Source organism: Schistocerca gregaria, chromosome 1 (genome assembly GCF_023897955.1).
Source record: "Schistocerca gregaria isolate iqSchGreg1 chromosome 1, iqSchGreg1.2, whole genome shotgun sequence".
Lineage (NCBI taxonomy): Eukaryota > Metazoa > Arthropoda > Insecta > Orthoptera > Acrididae > Schistocerca > Schistocerca gregaria.
In genome coordinates this window covers 347,868,313-347,890,304 of record NC_064920.1, presented here as the reverse complement: position 1 = coordinate 347,890,304, position 21,992 = coordinate 347,868,313, and the positions used below count along the sequence as shown (strand labels likewise).

The 21,992-nt window shown below is 40.1% G+C and overlaps 1 protein-coding gene across 2 annotated transcripts in view; it reads right to left on the bottom strand.

Moving 5' to 3' along the window:
• Positions 1 to 528: 528 nt before the first annotated feature.
• The window catches only part of LOC126345047 (A-kinase anchor protein 10, mitochondrial), a 101,457-nt gene continuing 79,993 nt past the window's right edge, over positions 529 to 21,992 (bottom strand). For both annotated transcript variants that reach the window (XM_050002071.1, XM_050002072.1), the window contains exons 9-11: positions 18,223 to 18,299; positions 17,848 to 17,900; positions 529 to 1,847 (exon numbers count right to left, since the gene is read on the bottom strand). In XM_050002071.1, the coding sequence (XP_049858028.1) occupies positions 1,761 to 1,847; positions 17,848 to 17,900; positions 18,223 to 18,299 (217 nt within the window). In that variant the 3' untranslated portion in view covers positions 529 to 1,760. The remainder of the gene's footprint in view (positions 1,848 to 17,847; positions 17,901 to 18,222; positions 18,300 to 21,992) is intronic.

Genomic DNA, 21,992 nt, shown 5'->3' with positions numbered 1-21,992 from the left:
CGGATTGAAGCGCCTAGAACCGCTCGGCCACTGTGGCCAGATATTCTGGCTGGCACACCTGTTTTGAAGAAAGATTTTTTGATGGCACACCACTTTCCCCTGGTGTTCTTGTGTAGTGTGATTGGAAATTATTAGCATTTTTATACAGTGTTCATGGTCTTGCCACCAGATATGTTGTTGGTTCCACATAAAATGTTGGTGTCAGCACTCAATGTCTATACTTTGTTGGGCAGACAGCTGGAGTTTGGTGTAAAAAAAGTATGTGTGACGACAGTACTGAAAACCTTTACTTACAAGGAGAGGTCCCCAATGGTGAGATTGACTTTCTGAAACAATCTATACGATGATGTAGGTCAAAGTGCAAGAAATCACACTCTGGAACCCTTCATCCTCGTGGATCCTCATTTGCGAGTAATTGGCAAAAATTGAGTGTTATGACCACAACGATCCATCATTGTGAAACATTTCTTTAGTGGATGTGGAGGACACAATAGAATAAATCATCTGAAATAAGTGAGACAAGCAAACTGCAAGAAACACGACAGTTGTATTGTTGTAACAAATACATGAAGATATCCTGTTATAAAAACAGAGATTTTGATCAAAATATTTGAACATCATTTGCACTTTGATTTTTAATTGCCAATATGAATTTGTTTTATTTTGTCATGGTAATATTTCATAGGAACAGTACTTTACGGACATGTGTTCCCAAATTCAGTTATTAACATACTATAGAACAATTTAATAACAATACTTGCTTTGGTACCAATTAATCTTAATCTTACATTAATAACAATATTTAAGCCTCAACTTATAGCTCCTTGCTGAGTGTTGCCAACAGTAAAACCCAGTTAGCACATTTGAGAGTACCGCTATTTACATGGATTAAAAGGAGAAGAACGTGATAGCATTTCTGCTTCCAGAAACAAAAATGGAAATATCAGGTGTGACAGAACTAAATAAAAAAGTCATCTACCTGAGAATTCGTTAGAACTAAGACTTGACACATCTCTAACAACTACTGCATTTGTAGTTTATTATGTTATTTTGATTACTGCATGTTGGTAATGGCTGACTACTATTCCCACTGATATTTCCATTTTTAATTTATGTTCTAGTTTTCAAAACACTGTAAAAACAGAGATTTACACCAGGAGCTATAAGATGACTTAACAGTCTTCATTAATGGAAGTGTAGGAAAGAGTATCAAACTGAATCAACGACACAGAGTATTACATTTCACAGACAAGAAAAAGATAACTACCTTAAAATCCTATTATGAATTTTGTACTAAAGCATACAGGTCTTTACAAAAGTAACAACATTGCACATCCAGAGAGACAAGCATGAGATTTTGAGTGTTAATTCAGTACTTGCTTCCACAGCTCACAATGGGAGATAATAGATTTTACATTTAGTTAACCATATCCATCTCTCACAATATAAAAAAAAACCACACCTTACATAATTATCACAATTTTTCAAAAATGTACATAAATCACAGATCATTTACTTGTAGTAAAAGTATAAATATAGATATATTTGCCTCAACATCGTTAGTACCTGTATAATCCATATTGCTCCAAAATCAGTTTTTTTTTTTTTTTTTTTTACATACTTTAATATTTGATGTAACTAATGTGTTATAAGTGCTAACCTTAAACATTTTTAATTCTTCAACTGAAAATAGTAAGTAGTTGCCAGGTAATAAAATTCCACAGTCGCATTCAGTTTTAGCCTGTTTTTATTTGTCAACACTATTCCTCATCTTCAGAACCCATTGTGAGATTAGTTACATCTTTCACAATCATTTCAGCAATTTGCCATGCAAGTTCCTCTTTTGCCTGTGAAGAAAAACAATACATTATTTAACACAGAAATTTTATGGCTCTCTTATTATAGAAAACACACTTTCTGATATCTTAAGATTGATAACAAATAACAGCCTTTGAATTTAACGTAATTCCAATCCTGCCCCTTACAGACACAGTAAACACATTGTTATGCAGATGAACAGCCAACACACTATTATAAGAACATGTGGAACAGAAACTATTCAATTAATTTTCACTGTCCAGTTGAAACTGGAAAATCTGAACAGAGAGACGAACAGATCACAGTAACACACACTTACAATAAGTGCAGTAAAATGGAAAAGGCTTCTGTCTAGTCAACTATAGGATAATAAAAATGCACCACCAGAAAACAGCAACACATTAGTTGAAATCATCATAAACGTGGAAAAGGGGGTTAAAATGGGGGCACACAAAACAGCAAGATAGCTATCCTCTTCAAACCAAATTTAACCAATAATAACCAACAGTGTACAGTGCTTATGACTGCAATGTTGTGCCCCAGCCTGAACCAACAAATAAAACGAAACATTGCAAACTGCCACTGTATAAGGTTGCAGCTGGTGTCACATGTTAGTAACCACCTACCAGAGAATTTGTTAAAAAGATCTGTGAACAATACCATAAAACCAAAGATATAAACAAATTACATATACTGACACCCAAAAGCATTTCCATTGAGCATACTGCTTCTGGAAAAGTGTCAATGGGGGCTTCTTCTGGAACCAGTCAATGCACTGATGTTACATATGTAAAAAGATCTTTCATTGTCTATCAAAATATGAAGCAGACTGCAATGTAGTATGATTGTTTTAGTAGTCTCTAGTGTCACCTGGTCTTACACCTCTGATGCAGTTTTACAAGAAAGACAGACCTAATTCTGACACATCAACAAAATTTTCAGTATTTTCCCTCATGCTAGGCACAAATTGAGATGCATACAGAGCATCTGGCATGGCACATGTGGGAGGGTGCAACACGAAGCGTATTTTTGTAACTCAACAGGTTCAAGTGCGACCATGCAAATTGGGACACGACATGGTGACACAACGTGCACCTGAGCCAGGTCGCACAGCATAGTGGTTGCGGAACAGTTTTCTCGGAACGTGCACCATGCTAGCATTGCGGGAGGAGTGAGGCAAGGAGGAGGAAAACAATCCTCCCATATGCTACCTCACGCCAATCAGTGGTAGTGTTGGCCGCCTGAAAAATATTGCCTTATTACTGAACTTTAGTGTCATAGAGTAGTGTTTGGTTTTCTGCCATTTAAGCTCTCTATCTTTTTCTTTCAGTTGTCCATTATTTTTCAGTTATTTATATCTATATGGTTTTGCTGTTTTATCTCATTATTGATTTTCTTTTGTCAAGAACAATGCACAATTAAGTGACTGATGAGCCATTAGCCACTGGGATTATATTTTCTGCCTCCACAATGTCTTCAGTTTGCCAGAAGGGACAGACAATTCATCATGAGTGTATGAAATAGGAAGTAGTATTATAAAATCATGTAATCAGGAAGCAAGGTGGAAATTTTACATATTATACAGTGAAACAAGGATGTTTATGTGCTATCTATGCTGGAATATCTGTATGATCCATTGCCAAAATTCAAAAAGTGGATGCTAGAAACCCTCAATGTTTGAATTGGTGTGTAGTGTAGAGAAAATTCATTTCAGTGGTTGCATACACAGAATCATCATCGATAAACTAGTTACACAACAAGCTACACAAAGAATGCAGTTGGTATTATTCTGAAAGCATGAATTATCCTGGAAGAGTCTGGTGATACATTTAATTTACTTGAAATGTATTGCTGACAAGGCAGGCCTACACTCATGACAATGCTTTTTTGAATGCCATGAACTTTTCCCCACAAAAGGCACACCTGGCTAGCTTCCTTATTCCTGTTGTGCGCTTTATTGTCAGCTGCTGACAGTACACTGGCCATTGTGTTGTGAGGTATATCAGTTTTTTACTTTTCTCAATAATAACTATTTTTCACGAATCACACATTGTATGTTTGGCAAGCCACTGGTGAGGAACTGGCATCTGGCTTGTGCACATCACTCCGCCTGAAGGGTATGCTCATCACTGTTAATATTTCTCAGATGAAGAACAGGAGTAAAACCCTTTAATAAGTTTCCATTCAGTCGTTCAGTGTTGAAAATACCACGGGTTGTGGGGATTCAACCAAAATTGCAACAGAATTGAAAAACTGAATTGTTAATCATTTCTCATTTAAAGAAGCACCATTATTTATGACTAATAGCTACATTTTTCCAGTATAATTTGCATAAACTCATCTTGCAGTAGCTATTGCAATATAATTCTGGAACAGTGTGTCTCATTAAACAAGCAATTGGCGGCCAGAGAAAACCTCATTGTGTCAGTTTGCAGTAACATAAATAAAGAAATTTGATGTTTATTTCCTTACTAGGAAATTCTTGTTTCACCGGCTATCAATGACTCCTAAAAAGTTAGTCACTAGAGCAAAATAAATAAATAAATAAAAATAAAAACTATAACTAGTGAAATATCGCCATAGATAATAAAGTTCCATGTGTTAACAATTTGGCAAAATGCTCCCCTTATTTGGTACTATCAGTCGTCAAAATCTGGTTTCAACGTCTCGAGCAGTTTAGGAGATATGAGGGATGTTGTGAATATTTCATTCTCATGGATGTGAGATCTGGAGTGAATGTGCTACGTACGAATATTTTCCTTGGGATTGGAGGCAGATGGAGACCACATTCCAAATCTAAAGAAAACTTCAATATGTTAGCTAAATTTCATACACAGTAACATATGGTGAAACACGCACCAAATGTAAAATCATAGCTACAAACTTTGTGCAGTGTCATACTTAAGTGGGTATATCACAATGCATATGACCATTAGCGAGATGATGGGCACTTCACCACAAAGTTGACATACAACGCTACGAGTAACGCAAAAATCAAATATATTTACTGAATAGTTTCGGTAAAATCGTTTGAGAAAGACTACAGGGTGGGCATGCCTCAACTCTCTCAGCACAAGAGCATCGCCAACCAGTGCATCCAACAAATGTGTATGCGTTTCAATATGTGCAGGACCAGTGCAGTAGGTGTGGAACATGCACTTTGCACTATAGTGTCTTGTCGCGTCACGCATGCTATACGCGTCTCAATTTCTGTTTATCCTCAGGGTTGCCTTCTGTTTACTTTCTGATTTGGATGGAACAATCTGAAAACACAACTTTCACTTAAATAAGTCTTTACCAATAATGCAATTAAAACTGGCCGTGCTGATTTCAAATTACCCCAATATCAATCTCGGGTACATACAAGGTGCGATCACAAAGTAATGGGTATTTTTGTTTTTCTCAAAGAATCTTTATTTATTCATCAACATCAACTTCATCCCCTTCAAAGCAATCCCCCTCAGATACACTCCTGGAAATGGAAAAAAGAACACATTGACACCGGTGTGTCAGACCCACCATACTTGCTCCGGACACTGCAAAAGGGCTGTACAAGCAATGATCACACGCACGGCACAGCGGACACACCAGGAACCGCGGTGTTGGCCGTCGAATGGCGCTAGCTGCGCAGCATTTGTGCACCGCCACCGTCAGTGTCAGCCAGTTTGCCGTGGCATACGGAGCTCCATCGCAGTCTTTAACACTGGTAGCATGCCGCGACAGCGTGGACGTGAACCGTATGTGCAGTTGACGGACTTTGAGCGAGGGCGTATAGTGGTCATGCGGGAGGCCAGGTGGTCGTACCGCCGAATTGCTCAACACGTGGGGCGTGAGGTCTCCACAGTACATCGATGTTGTCGCCAGTGGTCGGCGGAAGGTGCACGTGCCTGTCGACCTGGGACCGGACCGCAGCGACGCACGGATGCACGCCAAGACCGTAGGATCCTACGCAGTGCCGTAGGGGACCGCACTGCCACTTCCCAGCAAATTAGGGACACTGTTGCTCCTGGGGTATCGGCGAGGACCATTCGCAACCGTCTCCATGAAGCTGGGCTATGGTCCCGCACACCGTTAGGCCGTCTTCTGCTCACGCCCCAACATCGTGCAGCCCGCCTCCAGTGGTGTCGCGACAGGCGTGAATGGAGGGACGAATGGAGACGTGTCGTCTTCAGTGATGAGAGTCGCTTCTGCCTTGGTGCCAATGATGGTCGTATGCGTGTTTGGCGCCGTGCAGGTGAGCGCCACAATCAGGACTGCATACGACCGAGGCACACAGGGCCAACACCCGGCATCATGGTGTGGGGAGTGATCTCCTACACTGGCCGTACACCTCTGGTGATCGTCGAGGGGACACTGAATAGTGCACGGTACATCCAAACCGTCATCGAACCCATCGTTCTACCATTCCTAGACCGGCAAGGGAACTTGCTGTTCCAACAGGACAATGCACGTCCGCATGTATCCCGTGCCACCCAACGTGCTCTAGAAGGTGTAAGTCAACTGCCCTGGCCAGCAAGATCTCCGGATCTGTCCCCCATTGAGCATGTTTGGGACTGGATGAAGCGTCGTCTCACGCGGTCTGCACGTCCAGCACGAAGCTGGTCCAACTGAGGCGCCAGGTGGAAATGGCATGGCAAGCCGTTCCACAGGACTACATCCAGCATCTCTACGATCGTCTCCATGGGAGAATAGCAGCCTGCGTTGCTGCGAAAGGTGGATATACACTGTAGTAGTGCTGACATTGTGCATGCTCTGTTGCCTGTGTCTATGTGCCTGTGGTTCTGTCAGTGTGATCATGTGATGTATCTGACCCCAGGAATGTGTCAATAAAGTTTCCCCTTCCTGGGACAATGAATTCACGGTGTTATTATTTCAATTTCCAGGAGTGTATAATGCACTTGTGCCAGCACTTTTTCCAATCTTGGAAGCACTTCTGGAACTCATTTTTTGTTATGGTGTTCAGCTCCTTCAGTGATTCTGTTTTTATCTCATCAATGGTGGCAAAACAAATTCCCTACATGGTTCTCTTCTGCCTCAGGAATAGCAGGAAATTTCAAGGGTCCATGACTGGTGAATAAAGAGACTGAGGCAACACAGCGGTTTTGTTTTTTTGCCAAAAAAAACACATACAAGCATTGAGGCATAAGGGGGAGCATAATTATGATGCAATTTCCACAAGTGAATTTCTGGCAATGCAGGTCGTTTTCTTCCAACTGCTTCATGCAAGTGGCAGATGACTTCCAAGTAGTATTCCTTACTGACTTTAAGACTATAAGGCAGGAACTCATTATGCTCTCTCTCACTGCAATCAAGAAAACAGAGAAAAGTGCCTCCTCATGTGATCAAATTTGTTGAATTTTTTTTCAGTCTTGGTTCCATATATTCATGTTTCATGACCTGTTATAATGATCTTTAGAAGTTCTCAATCATTGTCGACTTCACTGAGCAATTTGTGAGCAATATCTACACAATGCCATTTTTGGCTAACATTCAATATTAGAATAACATCCAAGTGATGTGCCGAACTTTATAGTCACATGTCCAAAAAGATTGAAGCATTCATGAAAGTTAATTTTTTTTCCCTTCAAATCTCACACTTGATTTATTTCAATAATAGCTTTCAATGAAGTATATAATAAACAAATAATGACATCTCAACCCTACGTGCTTAATGAAGTCCACCCAACTGATCATCAAATAATGCTAATGACAAAAAAATCCATAACTGATAAGGAGAGAAATATTATTAATAAAGCAAACAAGCACAGGAGCTCATGTCCTCCATCACTGTTTTTCAAAATTATGTACTAAACTTTACATTTATATGTTGCCATTACACTTATTATGTCTCAACAGCCAAAGCACACAAATTTGCTACAAATTAGTGTGTTTGATACTATGTGAGATTTCTTGGCATGCCTTTTCTTGCACACACTGCTGAAACACATTTCCCATAAGTGAATGGTTCATTCGTCAAACTTTTTATACACACGCCATGTATCATAAATTTGAGAGATTATTGAAATACTGAAGTCTCATAATTGTGAAAGAAAAACATTGTAGTAGGGACAAAAAAATTTGTATCCTGGAAGAATGACATGATGGAAAGAATAAAACAGGTGAAGGATTTATGGACTTATGCAAGCACATATCAAAAAATATCAAACAGGGAACATTAATTTAGGAAGACAGGGATAAACAGAAAGTGACTATACTATGGTAATATAGTATCAAGTACCATTTATGGCACTGCTCAGAACACAAGGTGCAGATTAGGACTCCAATCATGATCTAATAATGACAAAAAAATAATAATTAAGAGAAGAAATACACAGTGCAGTGGGACAGAGACAAGTTAAGAGACTGATTCAAAACCCTCAGATTCTGTCGCCACTGGCAAAGTTGAATCCTTGATAGCAAGATGGGCACTCTAGCCATACCATACAGATGGCATGAATGTAGCCAAAACACCTTATTTTTGGAGAATATGGAATTTTAGATACCATGTTGTGAAGGTGTATACGAGAATGTAGCTCCCTGTTTATGGCAACTGCATAAGCAGTCCGTATTCAGACTGAAAAAAATTACAAAATTTAATTTTAGAAGATATAACCACAAATTAAATGGTTCTTCCCCATCAGTCAGGTTGTTTAACAAGTGGGTTGGAGACAACTTATTGGGAGAACATTACCTGTTTGAAGCCCAATATGTAATTGCAGACTTCATTGAGGCCCAACTGTTTCATTTGTGCACATTTGTCTATCTCACTGTGCAATTATTTTACACGATTCCTTTTTTGACTCACTGTTCATCACGCAGTTCTTCTGTGAACCAATTTTATGTTCCTGACTTTACACGAGTGAAACTATAGAATAAATAAAACTCTTGACATGAATCAAATGGACATTTCACCTCATCAAAAATGAACAAAAAATAATGATAGAGGCTGAAGAAATGAATTAAAATGTGTGCCATGGTTGGAACTTGAACCTGAGTCTCCTGCTTAACACGTTTCTTCAGCTACTACCATTACCAAAGATAAAGTTGAGACTCATGTGTCTCAAGGAAAATATAACTACATCAGAACAAAAAATAGTTTATAGCTAACAATATCCTTCATGAAATAAAAATTCATTCAAGTAAGTAAAATGCCTGTGGTCCACATGGAGTGGCAGTACGACAGATTCTCCTCTTGACTACATTGTGTTGTGTGACAGATGTCTACTGTCATCCTTGAAGGAGAATCACTAATTATGGAGTTGGCATGAAAGAACATCATACTAACATCATGTTCATCAAACTAAGATCAAGTTGCAAACTTCCATCTTATTAAAAGAAATCATCAGATACAAAAGGATTATTTCACAGAACACATATAGAATGGTTGCAGCAGACAAACCAATGACCATTCACAAGAGAAGGAAGAGGAAGATAAATGGTGATGAATATATTTTGATTTGGTGGAAAGTTGGTAATGATCATAGTAAAATAACTTAATAAGGAGCTGTAATGTCCTATTATAGACAATAATGATATCTCTTTCATCAGCTTATTTGTCAAAAAAGAAATACACTTAGCTTGCCAAAAGCCCAGAAGCGATTATTCTCTGTGTTGCGGCACTCAGAGGCACTCTGAAATGCTCGCTTGGAGTCTCAGAGTGAAACTATTGAGGTGGGGCTCTGCCATGCCCAGTTAAGGGCCCAAAGTGGCAGACCAAGTTTTACTGGCCGCCACCAGGTTTGTGGTTTTACTTCTGATGATAAGAAGTTGCCTCAAAGTTCCCAGGCTGTTTAAAGTGATGCAACTTCTACTCTCTACTGGTCTGCACTGGACTGGAATCGATTTGCACTTCCCGTGTTTAGCAGACCTCTGTAATGCTGAGGTGACACTGAAGACGATGTCAGGTGATATTTCTTATTTACAGGACCCTGAAGCCAAATCAGTAGATGAAGCTGGTGGTCCCAATGAACAACCTCCATATTAATAAAAGTAAAACAGTTATGGTACAATGTGAAAATAAATTTAGTTTGTTTTTTCTGACATGAAGGGGATGGTCCACCATGAATTTTTTACCACAGTTAACAATCATCACTACCTTGAGCTGTTGAAACTATTTTCTGAGGCACTTCTGAAAAAAATGCCTATATTGTAGCAATCAAAGAACTGGCTGCTCCAATACTAAGACATTTCAAGGCAAACAACATTATATGTTTTTCTCCAAAAACAAAATGACGTAAGTTTTGCACTCAGTACGTTGATCTCAGCTCTGATTCTTTCCTGTTCACTTGATTGAAAATGAACATAAAAGAGAATCTTTTTCAGGACAAAGGAGAAGTGAAACAAAATTTGCTGGAGATACTACACAACAGACATTCGGACAGTTTAAATTAATGCATGAAATATTAGGACTCATAAAATGGGTGTAGTGGACACTGTTTTGAAAGTAATGTATTTTTGTAAACGGGTAATAACATTTGTGTAACTGAATAACTTTCCACTATATAATCGTTAAAGTGATCTCCGATGATCTTTTGGCTCAGCTAAATAAATTTATTGAAACTGCAAAATACTGAACGAAGTATTTCTGAGCATAGTTATAAACTACATGAAAACCAAACTACCATCTTCTTTTTCTTCTTCTTCCTCCTCCTCCTTTTGAGAGACAAGTCAGTATAAAAGAGGAGGAAGAGGTCAATCTGTTCCCAGTCTCTAAGGGCAACTGTATTCAGACTTTCCTGCGGTAATTTCAAAAAGCTTTACTCACAAATAATTTATAGTATAGGGAATGCCATAAATGTGGATCAGGGAAACTAAATTGTTCCATCTTGATCAGAGAGAATGCTGAATGGCAGTTTCAAGCTGGTAAAAAAGTAATCAATAGAGTATTTTTTTAAATTACTGTAGCATCAAACCTGAACTGATTATAGAATATTGTCACATTTCTGAGTTGCTAGTAAAATTTACAAATTGATTCATTTCTAGGCAACTCAATTATTTCCCTAGAAGATACCATGTTCTGGCCTACACTCTTCTCCAAAAACAAAAATGTGGGTAATTTTAATAGAGAGTGGATCACTTTCCAGTATTGATGCCACTCACTTCCCACTGTGAGAGTGATGACTAAAATGACAAATTCAAATATGTCAAACAATGGAAAATTCAGGATGGAATCTAACAACATCATGAGAGGGAAAATTTCTACTCACCATATAGTAGATATGCTGAGTCACAGATAGGCACAACAAAAAGACTCTCACAATTAAAGCTTTCGGCAATTAAGGCATTCGTCAACAAAGACACATATATGCCCCCCCCCCCCCCCCATGCACACATAGTGGCAAACACAGCTCACACTCACGACTGCAGTCTCAGCCAACTGAAACCACACACAGTGAGCAATGGGGTGGAGAGGGGGGAGGGGGAGGGATAGTATGGTGGGGCTGGTGGACAGCAAAGTGCTGCGGGTTAGACAGTGGGCAGGGGAGGTGGGGGGGGGGGGGGGGGGGGAGTAGTGGAAAAAGAGAGAAATAAAAAGACTGGGTGTGGTGGTGGAATGACAGCTGTGTAGTGCTGGAATGGGTGGGTACAGGGCAGGGGCTGGATGGGTGAGGACAGTGAGTAACAAAGGTTGAGGCCAGGAGGGTTACAGGAACATATGATGTTTGTAGGAAAAGTTTGCATCTGTGCAATTCAGAAAAGCTAGTTTTGGTGGGAAAGATCCATATGGCACTGGCTATGAAACAGACACTGACATAAGGAATATCCTGTTTGGCAGCATGTTCCACAACAGGGTGATCCATTTGTTTCTTGGCCACAGTTTGTTGGTGGCCATTCATGTGGACAGACAGCTTGATGGTAGTCATGCCTACATAGAATGCAGCACAGTGGTTGCAGCTTAGCTTGTAGACCACATGACTGGTTTCATGCCCTGCCTTTGATGGGATAGGTGATGTTTGACTGGAATGGAGTAGGTGGTGGTGGGAGGATGTGTGGGACAGGTCTGGCATCTAGGTCTGTTGCAGGTGAATGAGCCATGAGGTAAGGGATTGGGAGCAGGGGTTGTGTAAAGATGGACAAGTATATTGTTTAGGTTCAGTGGACGGCAGAATACCACTGTGGGAGAGGTGGGAAAGGATAGTGGGCAGGACATTTCTCATTTCACGGCACAATGAGAGGTAATCAAAACCCTGACAGAAAATGTAATTCAGATGCTTCAGTCCTGGGTGGTACTGAGTTACGAGGGGAATGCTCCTCTGTAGCCGGACGGTGTGACTTTGGGAGATGGTGGGAGACTGGAAAGATAAGGCATGGAAAACTTGTTTCTGTACAAGGTTGGGAGGATAATTACCATCAGTGAAGGCTTCAGTGAGACCTTCGGTATATTTCGAGGTGGCAGCTGTCAACTTGGAGGTATTGCTGGTGGTTAGTACGTTTGAAATGGATGGAGGTACTTATGTAGCTATCTTTGAGGTAGAGGTCAACATTTAGGAAGGTGGCTAGTTGGGTTGAGTAGGACCAGATGAAGCAAATGGGGGAAAAGTAGTTGAGGTTCTGGAGAAATGTGGATAGGGTGTCTTCACCATTGATCCAGATAGCAAAGATGTCATCAATGAATCTGAACCACGTGAGGGGTTTAGTATTCTGGGTTATTAGGAAGGATTCCTCTATAAGGCCCATGAATAGGTTGGCATAGGATGGTGCTATGCTGGTGCCCATAGCAGTACCCAGGACTTGTTTGTAGGTAATGCCTTCAAAGGAGAAGTAATTATTGGTGAGCATATAGTTGTCAGGGAGACTAGGAAGGAGGTGGTTGGTTTGGAATCTGTTGGATGTTGAGAAAGGTAGTGTTCAATTGTGGTAATGTCATGGCATTTGGCATGTTAGTGTACAGGGAGGTGGCATCAATAGTGACAAGCAAGGCACCGTGTGGTAAACGGACAGGAAATGCCGAGAGTCAGTGGAGGAAATGGTTAGTATCTTTTATAAAGGAGGGTAGGTTTCAGGTAATCAGTTGAAGGTGTTGGTCTGGGGGAGAAGAAATTCTCTCAGTGGAGGCACAGTAACCGGCCACAGTGGGACATCCTGGGTGGTTAAGTTTATGGACTTTAGGAAGCATGTTGTAAGGCGAGGAGGGATATGGACTCCATGGAGGGGTTCTGGGATGGGCCCAAGGATTTTAGTAGTGACTGTAGATCCTGCTAGATTACTGGAATGGGGTCACTATGGCAAGGTTGGCAGGTGAAAGTACCTGACGGCTGGCAGTCCTTCTGCTCGGTAATGCTTGCAGTTTAAAACAACAGTGGTGGAGCCTTTGTCCAAAGGTAGAATTATAAGGTTAGGACCAGTTTTTAAATGCTGGGTTATGATTCTTTATGCGGATGTGAAGTTAGTTTGCATGTTGGGGGTTTAAGGAATGATGGTGAGGCAAGGTTCGAGGTTAAGAAATTCTGTAACTGTAAAGTTAACAGGAGCGGGGGGGGGGGGGGGGGGGGGGGGGGGATTTGGGCGCAGTGGTAGCGGTTCATGGTTGGGTGGAGGAGTGAACTGAGTTAGGCAAGGCTCACTATTGGTCTTTGGCTGAGCATGATTGGTAGGGTTAGTGCCAAAAAATGGTTTCCACTGTAGGGGCTGGCAGAAGGTCTTAAAGAAGTGCTGCATGGTTGAATTTGTGGGTGGGGCAAAAGGTGAGGCCTTTGGAAAGGACTGATATTTCCGTAGGGCTAAGGCTTCTGGAGGAAAAGTTCATGACTGTGTTGTGGGTCTGTTTAGGTTCTGGATTCTGTGTGGTGGTGGAAGGGAGTTTTGGAGGGTGAGATAAGTCTAGTAGGTCTGCGAGACAGGGTTTGTCAGCTATGAGGAGACGTGGGGGAGGTTTGGAGGTTGTTGTAGAAGAGGTGGACGGACAGTGGTACTCCAAGGTGGGAGTAGGAAGTGAGCAGGGTGGAGAGCTTTTTGAGGTGGCATTGTGCATGTTGCTCAAGTTCCTGCAGGGCAAAAGTTTCAATGTGTGTTATGGGTTCCAGAATTTTGGATTGAATAGCAAAAGAATTTTTCAGATGGAGAAAAGGTACTGCAAGGAGGTTTGGGCTTGGTTAATACGGTTTTGCAGGACTATGTTGTTGAGAGGTAAGGACTGGCAGAATCAGAACATGTGGACAATGACCTCCACATGTTCAGATTCCGGAACCACCCGAATCTTGTGTATAGCCAGTAGTGGATTGAAATAACCTATTCGTTCAGTCTGTAGCATGTGACATTCCATTGTGGAAATCATTAGGGAATTCAATATTCCAAGATCCTCAGTGTCAAGTATCTGTCAAGAATATCAAATTTCAGGCGTTGCTTCTCACAATGGACAATGCAGTGGGTAATGGCCTTATGTAACGACCTGCAGCAGTGGCATTTGCTTAGAGTTGTCAGTGCTCACAGACAAGCAACAACACATGAAATAACTGCAGAACCCAATGTGGGATTTAAAACCAATCTATCCATTAGGAAAGTGCAGCGCAATTTGGCATTGATGGACTACGGCAGCAGACATCCGATGTGAATGGCTTTGTTAGCAGCTCGACATTGCCTGCAGTGCCTCTCCTGGGCTTTTGAACATAGAGGTTGGATCCAGATGACTAGAAAACTATGGCCCGATCAGATGAGTCCCAATTTCAGTTGGTAAGGGCTGATAGAAGGGTTTGAGTGTGGCGCAGATCCCCGGAAGCCATGGACCAAGCAGGTGGTGGCTTCATAATGGCGTATGCTGTGTCTATGTGGTATCGCCTGGGTCCTCTCGTACAGTTGAACTGACCTTGAACTGGTCACTGACTGCAAATGGTTATGTTCGGATACTTGGAGCCTATTTGCAGCCATTCAGGGACATAATGTTTCCAAATAACAACAGAAGTTTTATGAATGACAATGCACCATGTCACTGAGCCACACCTGCTCCCGATTGGTCAAGATTTTCTGGACAATCAAGTGAATGATTTGGCCGTGCTGAATCCCATTGAACATTTATGGGCCATTATCAGGAGGTCAGTTTGTGAACGAAATCCTGCATCAGTAACACTTTTGGAAATGTGGATGCCTGTTAGAGGCATTATGGCTCAATATTTCTACAGGGGATTTGCAATAACTTGCTGAGTCTATGTCACACTGAGTAGCTTAATATACCAAGCAAAAGGTGGTCCAACAAGATATTAGGAGATAACCCATGACTTTTGTCACCTCAGTGTAGTAGACAATGTCAGAAGCCCCATGAGGCTGTTTTCAACCAATGCCACTTTCTATATGAGGCTAAATGACAGGAATTAGGAAAATGGAGGAATACCACCAGAGTATCAACAATGGGTGCAGAAAACGAAAAAAAGCATGCCATTCCATTTTTCAAGAACAGTCGTCTGATAGATGCACAGAATTATCATTAATAATAATGTCGTACGGTTCAATGACCTGATGCAAGTCTTTCAATTGGATATCAGTTTGAGGATTTACACGTTCCTGTGCCAATTGCACCCAGCGTTCCCATACGGTCGCTAAGTACAAACCGAGCCTGACAATGCTCAAATTTGACGATTCAGCAAGAGCCTATGCACGAGGCAAGATCAGTTGTTGTAACCAATGGCACCCCAAACCATCACACCTGGTATTTGTCCGCTATGCCACTCCACAATGCAGCCCTCCAGGTTGTGCTCAACACGGTACTGCCTAACACATATGCAGCCATCACTGTAGGACACGTTGAAGCAAGACTCATCCAAAAAGATTACGGGTTGCCACTCAGCACTCCAGTGAAGGTGTTCACGTGCCCAGTCCAGTTGGAGGAGCTTGTGTCTCTGGACAATGGAAGTCGACACAACGGCATGCGTGCAACCAGTCCAACCTGCAGCAGATGGCGATGAACTGTCGATGCAGACAAGTTCATACCTTATCAGATTACCTTTCATTCAGAAGGCTGTTGCATGCAGCGACTGTTATATTGACTTGTAAATAATACATTTCAGCTATCAGTTGTCCTTTTTAAATTTTATTGGCAGATCTAGATTTCAGCTAGAAACTAGGCATGCATTACATGCATTGATCAAATATGATAGTGCATTGAGAATGGCTAGTTTCTAGCTGAAATCTAGATCTGCCAATAAAATTTAGAAAGGACGACTGATAGCTGAAATCTGTTATTTACAAGTTCATACCTGTTGCTGTTGCTGTGCTCCAGCGATGACACTGTACGGTCCGTAATGGCCATGCGGACAAGATGACGATCATCCCGTGCTGAGGTCATGTTTCATGGTCAGGTTCCCACTCATTGCTGCGTACAACCTTCCTGTATCCACTGCTTCCACACACGCATCACTGTCATAGCAGCATGCCCTGTGCAAGCCAAAATGTCACGGTATGACACCCTCGATCATTCTGCCCCGCTCAAACTCGCTCACATGCCGATATGGCTCCCTTTGACATCAACGAGGCATATGGCACTCACTGTATTGTTTCCACCTTGTGTGACAGTTCTGCACTGACTACACCAGGTGCAACACTGACCCTGTAGGACCGACACAAGAGAGCTCTGCTCGTCCTACATGTACCCTATCTCACTGCAAAACATATCATGTATTGCTTGCACACCCGTCGCCACTTCCATCAAGTGTGGTGCTATTCGGGTAATTCCTTCTCAGTGTAGCACTTTTCACAAATGGCAGTGTACTTTAATATACTGCATATACGTTACTGTTTGATTCTGCTACTGGTAATAAAGTAATGAAAACAGTAACAACCATGAAATACCTACGAGTAACTATTCAGAGTGACCTAAGATGGAACGACTGCATAAAACTAACAGTGGGAAAAATCCCAGGAACAAGTGGGCTATGGGTGTGAATGTAGCACACTGGACTACTTGCAAGTCACGAATAAAATATGGCAATATGTATGAAGTATGACTGCGTCTGCAATACTAACAGCCACTGAATAATAAAGCAACCTATGTTAGTATCCAGAAGAATACGTCATGACTGCCACAGCTTCTACCAAACTTCGTCAGGTTACTGGCGAATTCAGAATTGAAAGTATGATCAATCAAGAAGACTCTGTAGCACTGATACTATTATCTACAATCCTGGAGGAAATTTTCACCTCCTTAAACTGCAACACAAAGAGGAGAATCTGTGTTAATTAACCTACATTTCACTGATGAAAATGTAACTGTTTACTTCTAATGCATGTAAACTCCAAAAATGAATGCCAGAACATAATAGAGTAAGTATGAATGAAAGCATGAAGATCTATTACAATAAAACATCATGTACAACTAACTCACTGAAAAGACAACTGCATGAATGATGAATGAGATCACATAATCAGTTTTTGATTTAGGCCAGTAGAAGACAGTAACTGAATGGACAGCAAAATAAATATAACAGAAGACTAGATGTAGCGTAGAGTGTATTCACTTTCCAAAGCAAAACATCTTATGCATGTGAAAACAAAAAGTGGCAATAAGTATTATATTATCAGTTTTGCTTTACAGCAGCAAGTTATGGAGTTTATATGAAAGGGGTGGGAGAAGAAACCATAGCTTTCAAGAAGTAAATGTTATTGAGGAAAATGAAGAGGTTTTTTTCTGTATATGGAATTTCCGGGGGACACAAAAATACGAACAAGTGGATGTGGAACCATGCATCGGAAAACTGATGAGTATGACGTCCTACCAGGCAAATGAGCTATAGTTGGGGCAAGACAGTTCTATATTGGACTCAAAGACATAATAAAATGCATCAGTGGATGTGAAATGGGTGACGACAACAACAATGATGATGATAATGTCAATAACTGACATGACAAAATAAATATTTTCATTTCCACATACTACATTTAAAATGTTACAAACAGCAGCCATAACATAGACTTAAAAAAAACATTTATGAGGTACTCCTTACAATTCACTAAGGGTGTGTAACCGTTAAGAACAGAAGTTAAACTCGACACAAAATATATTTGCAGTGTTCATTGTTTGCATAATGTGCACAATAATCATACCTTATCTTCTTCCATGTTGACTAGTTTTTTAACAACACGAGTCAGGCGAGATTCTGGAAGGACAAAATAATGACATTAATAAATGAAATAATGAAACAGAATGGAAGAACACAGGAAGAAAGAAAAAATGAAATGTGGCTTAGCAATATTAATAGATATACGAAATGTTGTGACTTTATGAGAATACCCTCACAAAAAGTCAACATTTTTGTACTACTTCAGAGGTGAGTGCATTTTAAACAAAGTTCATGATTAGAAGAACATTTTCATTCCTTAAATTAGCTGCACTACCTTCATTCTAACTTATACACTCAACAAAAGACATAAAAACTATCATCAAACTGCAAGCAACACCAAATTTCATCTGTATCGTACCTTCTTTTCTATCTGGTTCTGGTTCAACATCACTTTCATATCTACCCAGAACTGTGATGCGCCCAAAAGAAAGGTCCCTGAAATGCACGGAAACAAAGTTTTTAACAATAGGTCCAAAATGAACAAAACAAAGAGCTTATAATTTGCACAATTTAAAGATATGTATTCTGTTTTCATTGTAATCATGACCAGTGTCATAAATATTATAGCTCTCTTTCTTACATCTCAGTTTACATAACTGAAAGAGGGAAATGAGAGAGAGTGAATGGTAACACACAGTACACAGGGATAACTTAGTAGTACCACAGGCTACAAAATTACCTTAGCAAAGTAATTCCTAGCTGTACTAACTAACCATCTCATGAATCATGCTGTACATTAATTTATGTTTCTGGCAAATGACTATGTTTTTCTAAACATAAGTAACATTAAGTAGATTTAACAACACAATGCAACAAAGATTTTATTTTTCTAAACAGTTCTACTTAGCAATCCAATTTGTTTTTTATTTTACACTCTGTTGATGTAACTTCACTGATTCCACATCATTAAGATTTATTGCCAAATGAGCCATGCAACCAGAAACTAACTAATAACTAAATAAATAACTAACTTGTAGATAAGAACTAGTTACACAACACAGAAGGATGTAGCTGCAAGTCATTAAGTGGTGTACACTGATTTGAGGACTCCAAGGACGTAACTGTTGGAACTCTGTGATCAAGTAATTGATAATTACAAGCACAGTCTTCAAGAGACCACAAAAGAAAAGAACATGAATGGATAGTAACTGGTAACCTTAGATTCCAGATCAATTACACAATTACTCACATAACAGAGAAACCAAGTGTACTTGAAGCAGAGAACAAAGTTTGGATGGTATCATAAGATATATATAACAAGTACAGGGTGAAGTTCAAGAAAATACTAAAAAACCATTAGAAAGTAATAGAATATGTATCGTCTGAAGCATAGAGAAAGCAAATAATCTTCAATGAAATAACAGCAGTGACAGATATGCTAAAACTATTGCCAAAAAATCTTGACTAACAGATGAGATGCTGAATCTGAGAAGACAAGCAACAGTTTAAAAAACTGAATTACAAGGTAGCTTATAAGAGAATACAAAAATCACTTTACTGGTAAGTTGGTTATTTTTATATTCCATAATGCATGTAAATTAGTAATTCTTACTCACCCCCTTTTATATATTACATACACAGAAATTCTTCTGTGGAATAAGAGGAGTTGCCAAGGAGAAACTGTTACAGGGGTTTCAAATTTAACTTTGCTCTCAGACATTTTATACCATTTAGTAAGTGACGAAAAATGACAGTGGCAGCATTGTGCATCCATATTTAATTATTTATTTATTTATTATTTTGCTAAAGACAATCTTGATGTAGAATAATAAATGTCATTTTTTACTTCTGGTATAGTATGAGGAGCAGTCAAATGAAAACATCCACCACTATGAGACTATGGAATGGTTCAACTCAAAAGTTCTCACCATACGCGTTCAAACATTTACCTCACTGGAAAATGAGACGACCAAGTTCCGTTTCATAGAATGCAGTTAGCTGCTGACTGTTCCACAACTGCAATCACTTTTGCACTCCCTCATCCGACTGAAAGTGACATCCATGAATGTCTTCCTTCAAGTCACCAAAGACTTGAAAATTGCCTGGTGAAAGATCCATGCTGTATGGTGGGTGTTGCAGTGTATCTCAACCAAATCACTAAAGCGTTGACTTCATCCAATTGTCAGTGTGGGGACGGGCGATATTGTGCAACAGGATGATTCCGTCCAACAGCCCCAGGGCAAATGGTAAAGCCAACAGTGGAAATATCCCACAGCTCCCCACCAAAGAAATCCAAAGCTGTTCACACAAATTCCAGTAAAGTCATGATGACATCCTTCTTTGACTTCAGGGGGCCTCTGCTGCTCTGCTCATCAAGCTCCTCTAGAGGGGAACAACTATCAATGTCCAGAGTTACAAAAACATTTTGCAGAAACAGCAACAAGCAATAAAGTCAAAACACCCAGGAATGTTGTTGGGTAGAGTCATTGTGTTGCATGATAAAGCCTGCCACTACATTGTCAGTCAAACAAAGACTACATTTCATTGATTTGGTTGGGAAACACTGAACCATCCTCCATACAACCCAAATCTTTCACCATGATTTTCACATCTCTCGTAAACTGGAGAAATGACATGCATGGACATCAGTTTCAGTCAGACGAGGAAGTGCAAGAGTGGGTGTGGTTTGTGGATCCTTCAGCGCATTCCTTGAGCGCATTCTACAAGACAGGTATTGATCATCTCACCTCCCAGAGTAATAGTTGTCTTAACACATGAGGTGATTACTTTTGAATGGAATTGTTCCAGGGTCCCATTGTGGTGGATGTTCAGTTTTCATTTGACTGCCCTTATAATTATGTACTTCACACTTCATTTTGAACTGTAATAGATTATTTACAACAAACTTCAGGAGGAATGAATATATTGTGAAGCAGTAGTCGAAATGGCTAATTCCTTAAACAAATGTCTAACAGATGGTCATTGGTGAACACCACATATTATTCTTACATCAGCTTTCTGAGCACTGACAACTTTCTTTCTTAAATCTGAATTGCCCCAGATCATCATTGAAGGAAAACACACAAAATATGTTTTCTTGGTGATTTGTCTGTTCCTGAGATTTGCAATGATTTAAACCACAAGTGTGGTCAAAATGAACTGCAATAGGAGTACAAAAATGTGTTCTTGCTATTTCCACCTAGAATTTTGAAGTTTACACCCTAGTTACTATTCCTCGCCAGGTGCGCAGAATCAAATTATTGTGTCTGTTAGAAACTGACAGTCTAACCACTTGCAGAACACCACTCAATAATAGTTTTCAGAATGTTATTTGTAATTTCTTCTGTTGCTATATGAATCTACATTTCCATCTATATTGATACTTTGCAATTCACCTCATTGTGCACGGCGGAGGATACCGTATACCATCACTAGTCATTTTCTTTCCTGTTCCACACACAAACAGAACAAGGGAAAAACAACGAGCTATGTGCCTCTGTATGAGCCTTAATTTCTTTTATTTTACCTTTGTGGTTCTTATTCGCAACATATGTTGGAAGCAACAGAACTGTTCTGCAATTGGCTTCAAACGCTGCTTCTCTACATTTCCTCAATAGTATTCATTGAAAATAGTGTCGCCTTCCCTACACGGATCCCCATTTGAGTTCCCAAATTATCTCTCTGACACTTGCATTGTTTGAACCTACCAGTAACAAATCTAGCAGCCCGCCTCTGAATTCCTTTGATGTCTTCTTTTAATCTGACCTAGTATAGAACCCAACACTTGAGCAATACTAAAGAATAGATCACACTAGTCTCCAGCATGTGGTCTCCTTTGCAGATGAATCACACTTTCCTACAATTCTCCCAGTAAACTGAAGTTGATAATTCGCCTTTCCTACCACAACCCTCACATGCTCGTTCCATTTCATATTGCTTTGTAACATTGTGCACAGATATTTAAACAACTTGATTGTGTCAAGCAGAACACTAGTAATACTGTAACTGAACATTACAGGTTTGTTCTTCCTACTTATCCACATTAACTTACATTTTTCCAAATTTAGAGCTAGCTGCCATTCACCACAACTAGAAATTTTGTCTAAGTCATCTTTTATCTTGCTACAGTCACTCAACTTTGACTTATTACTGTACACCATAGCATCATCAGCAAACAACCACAGATTG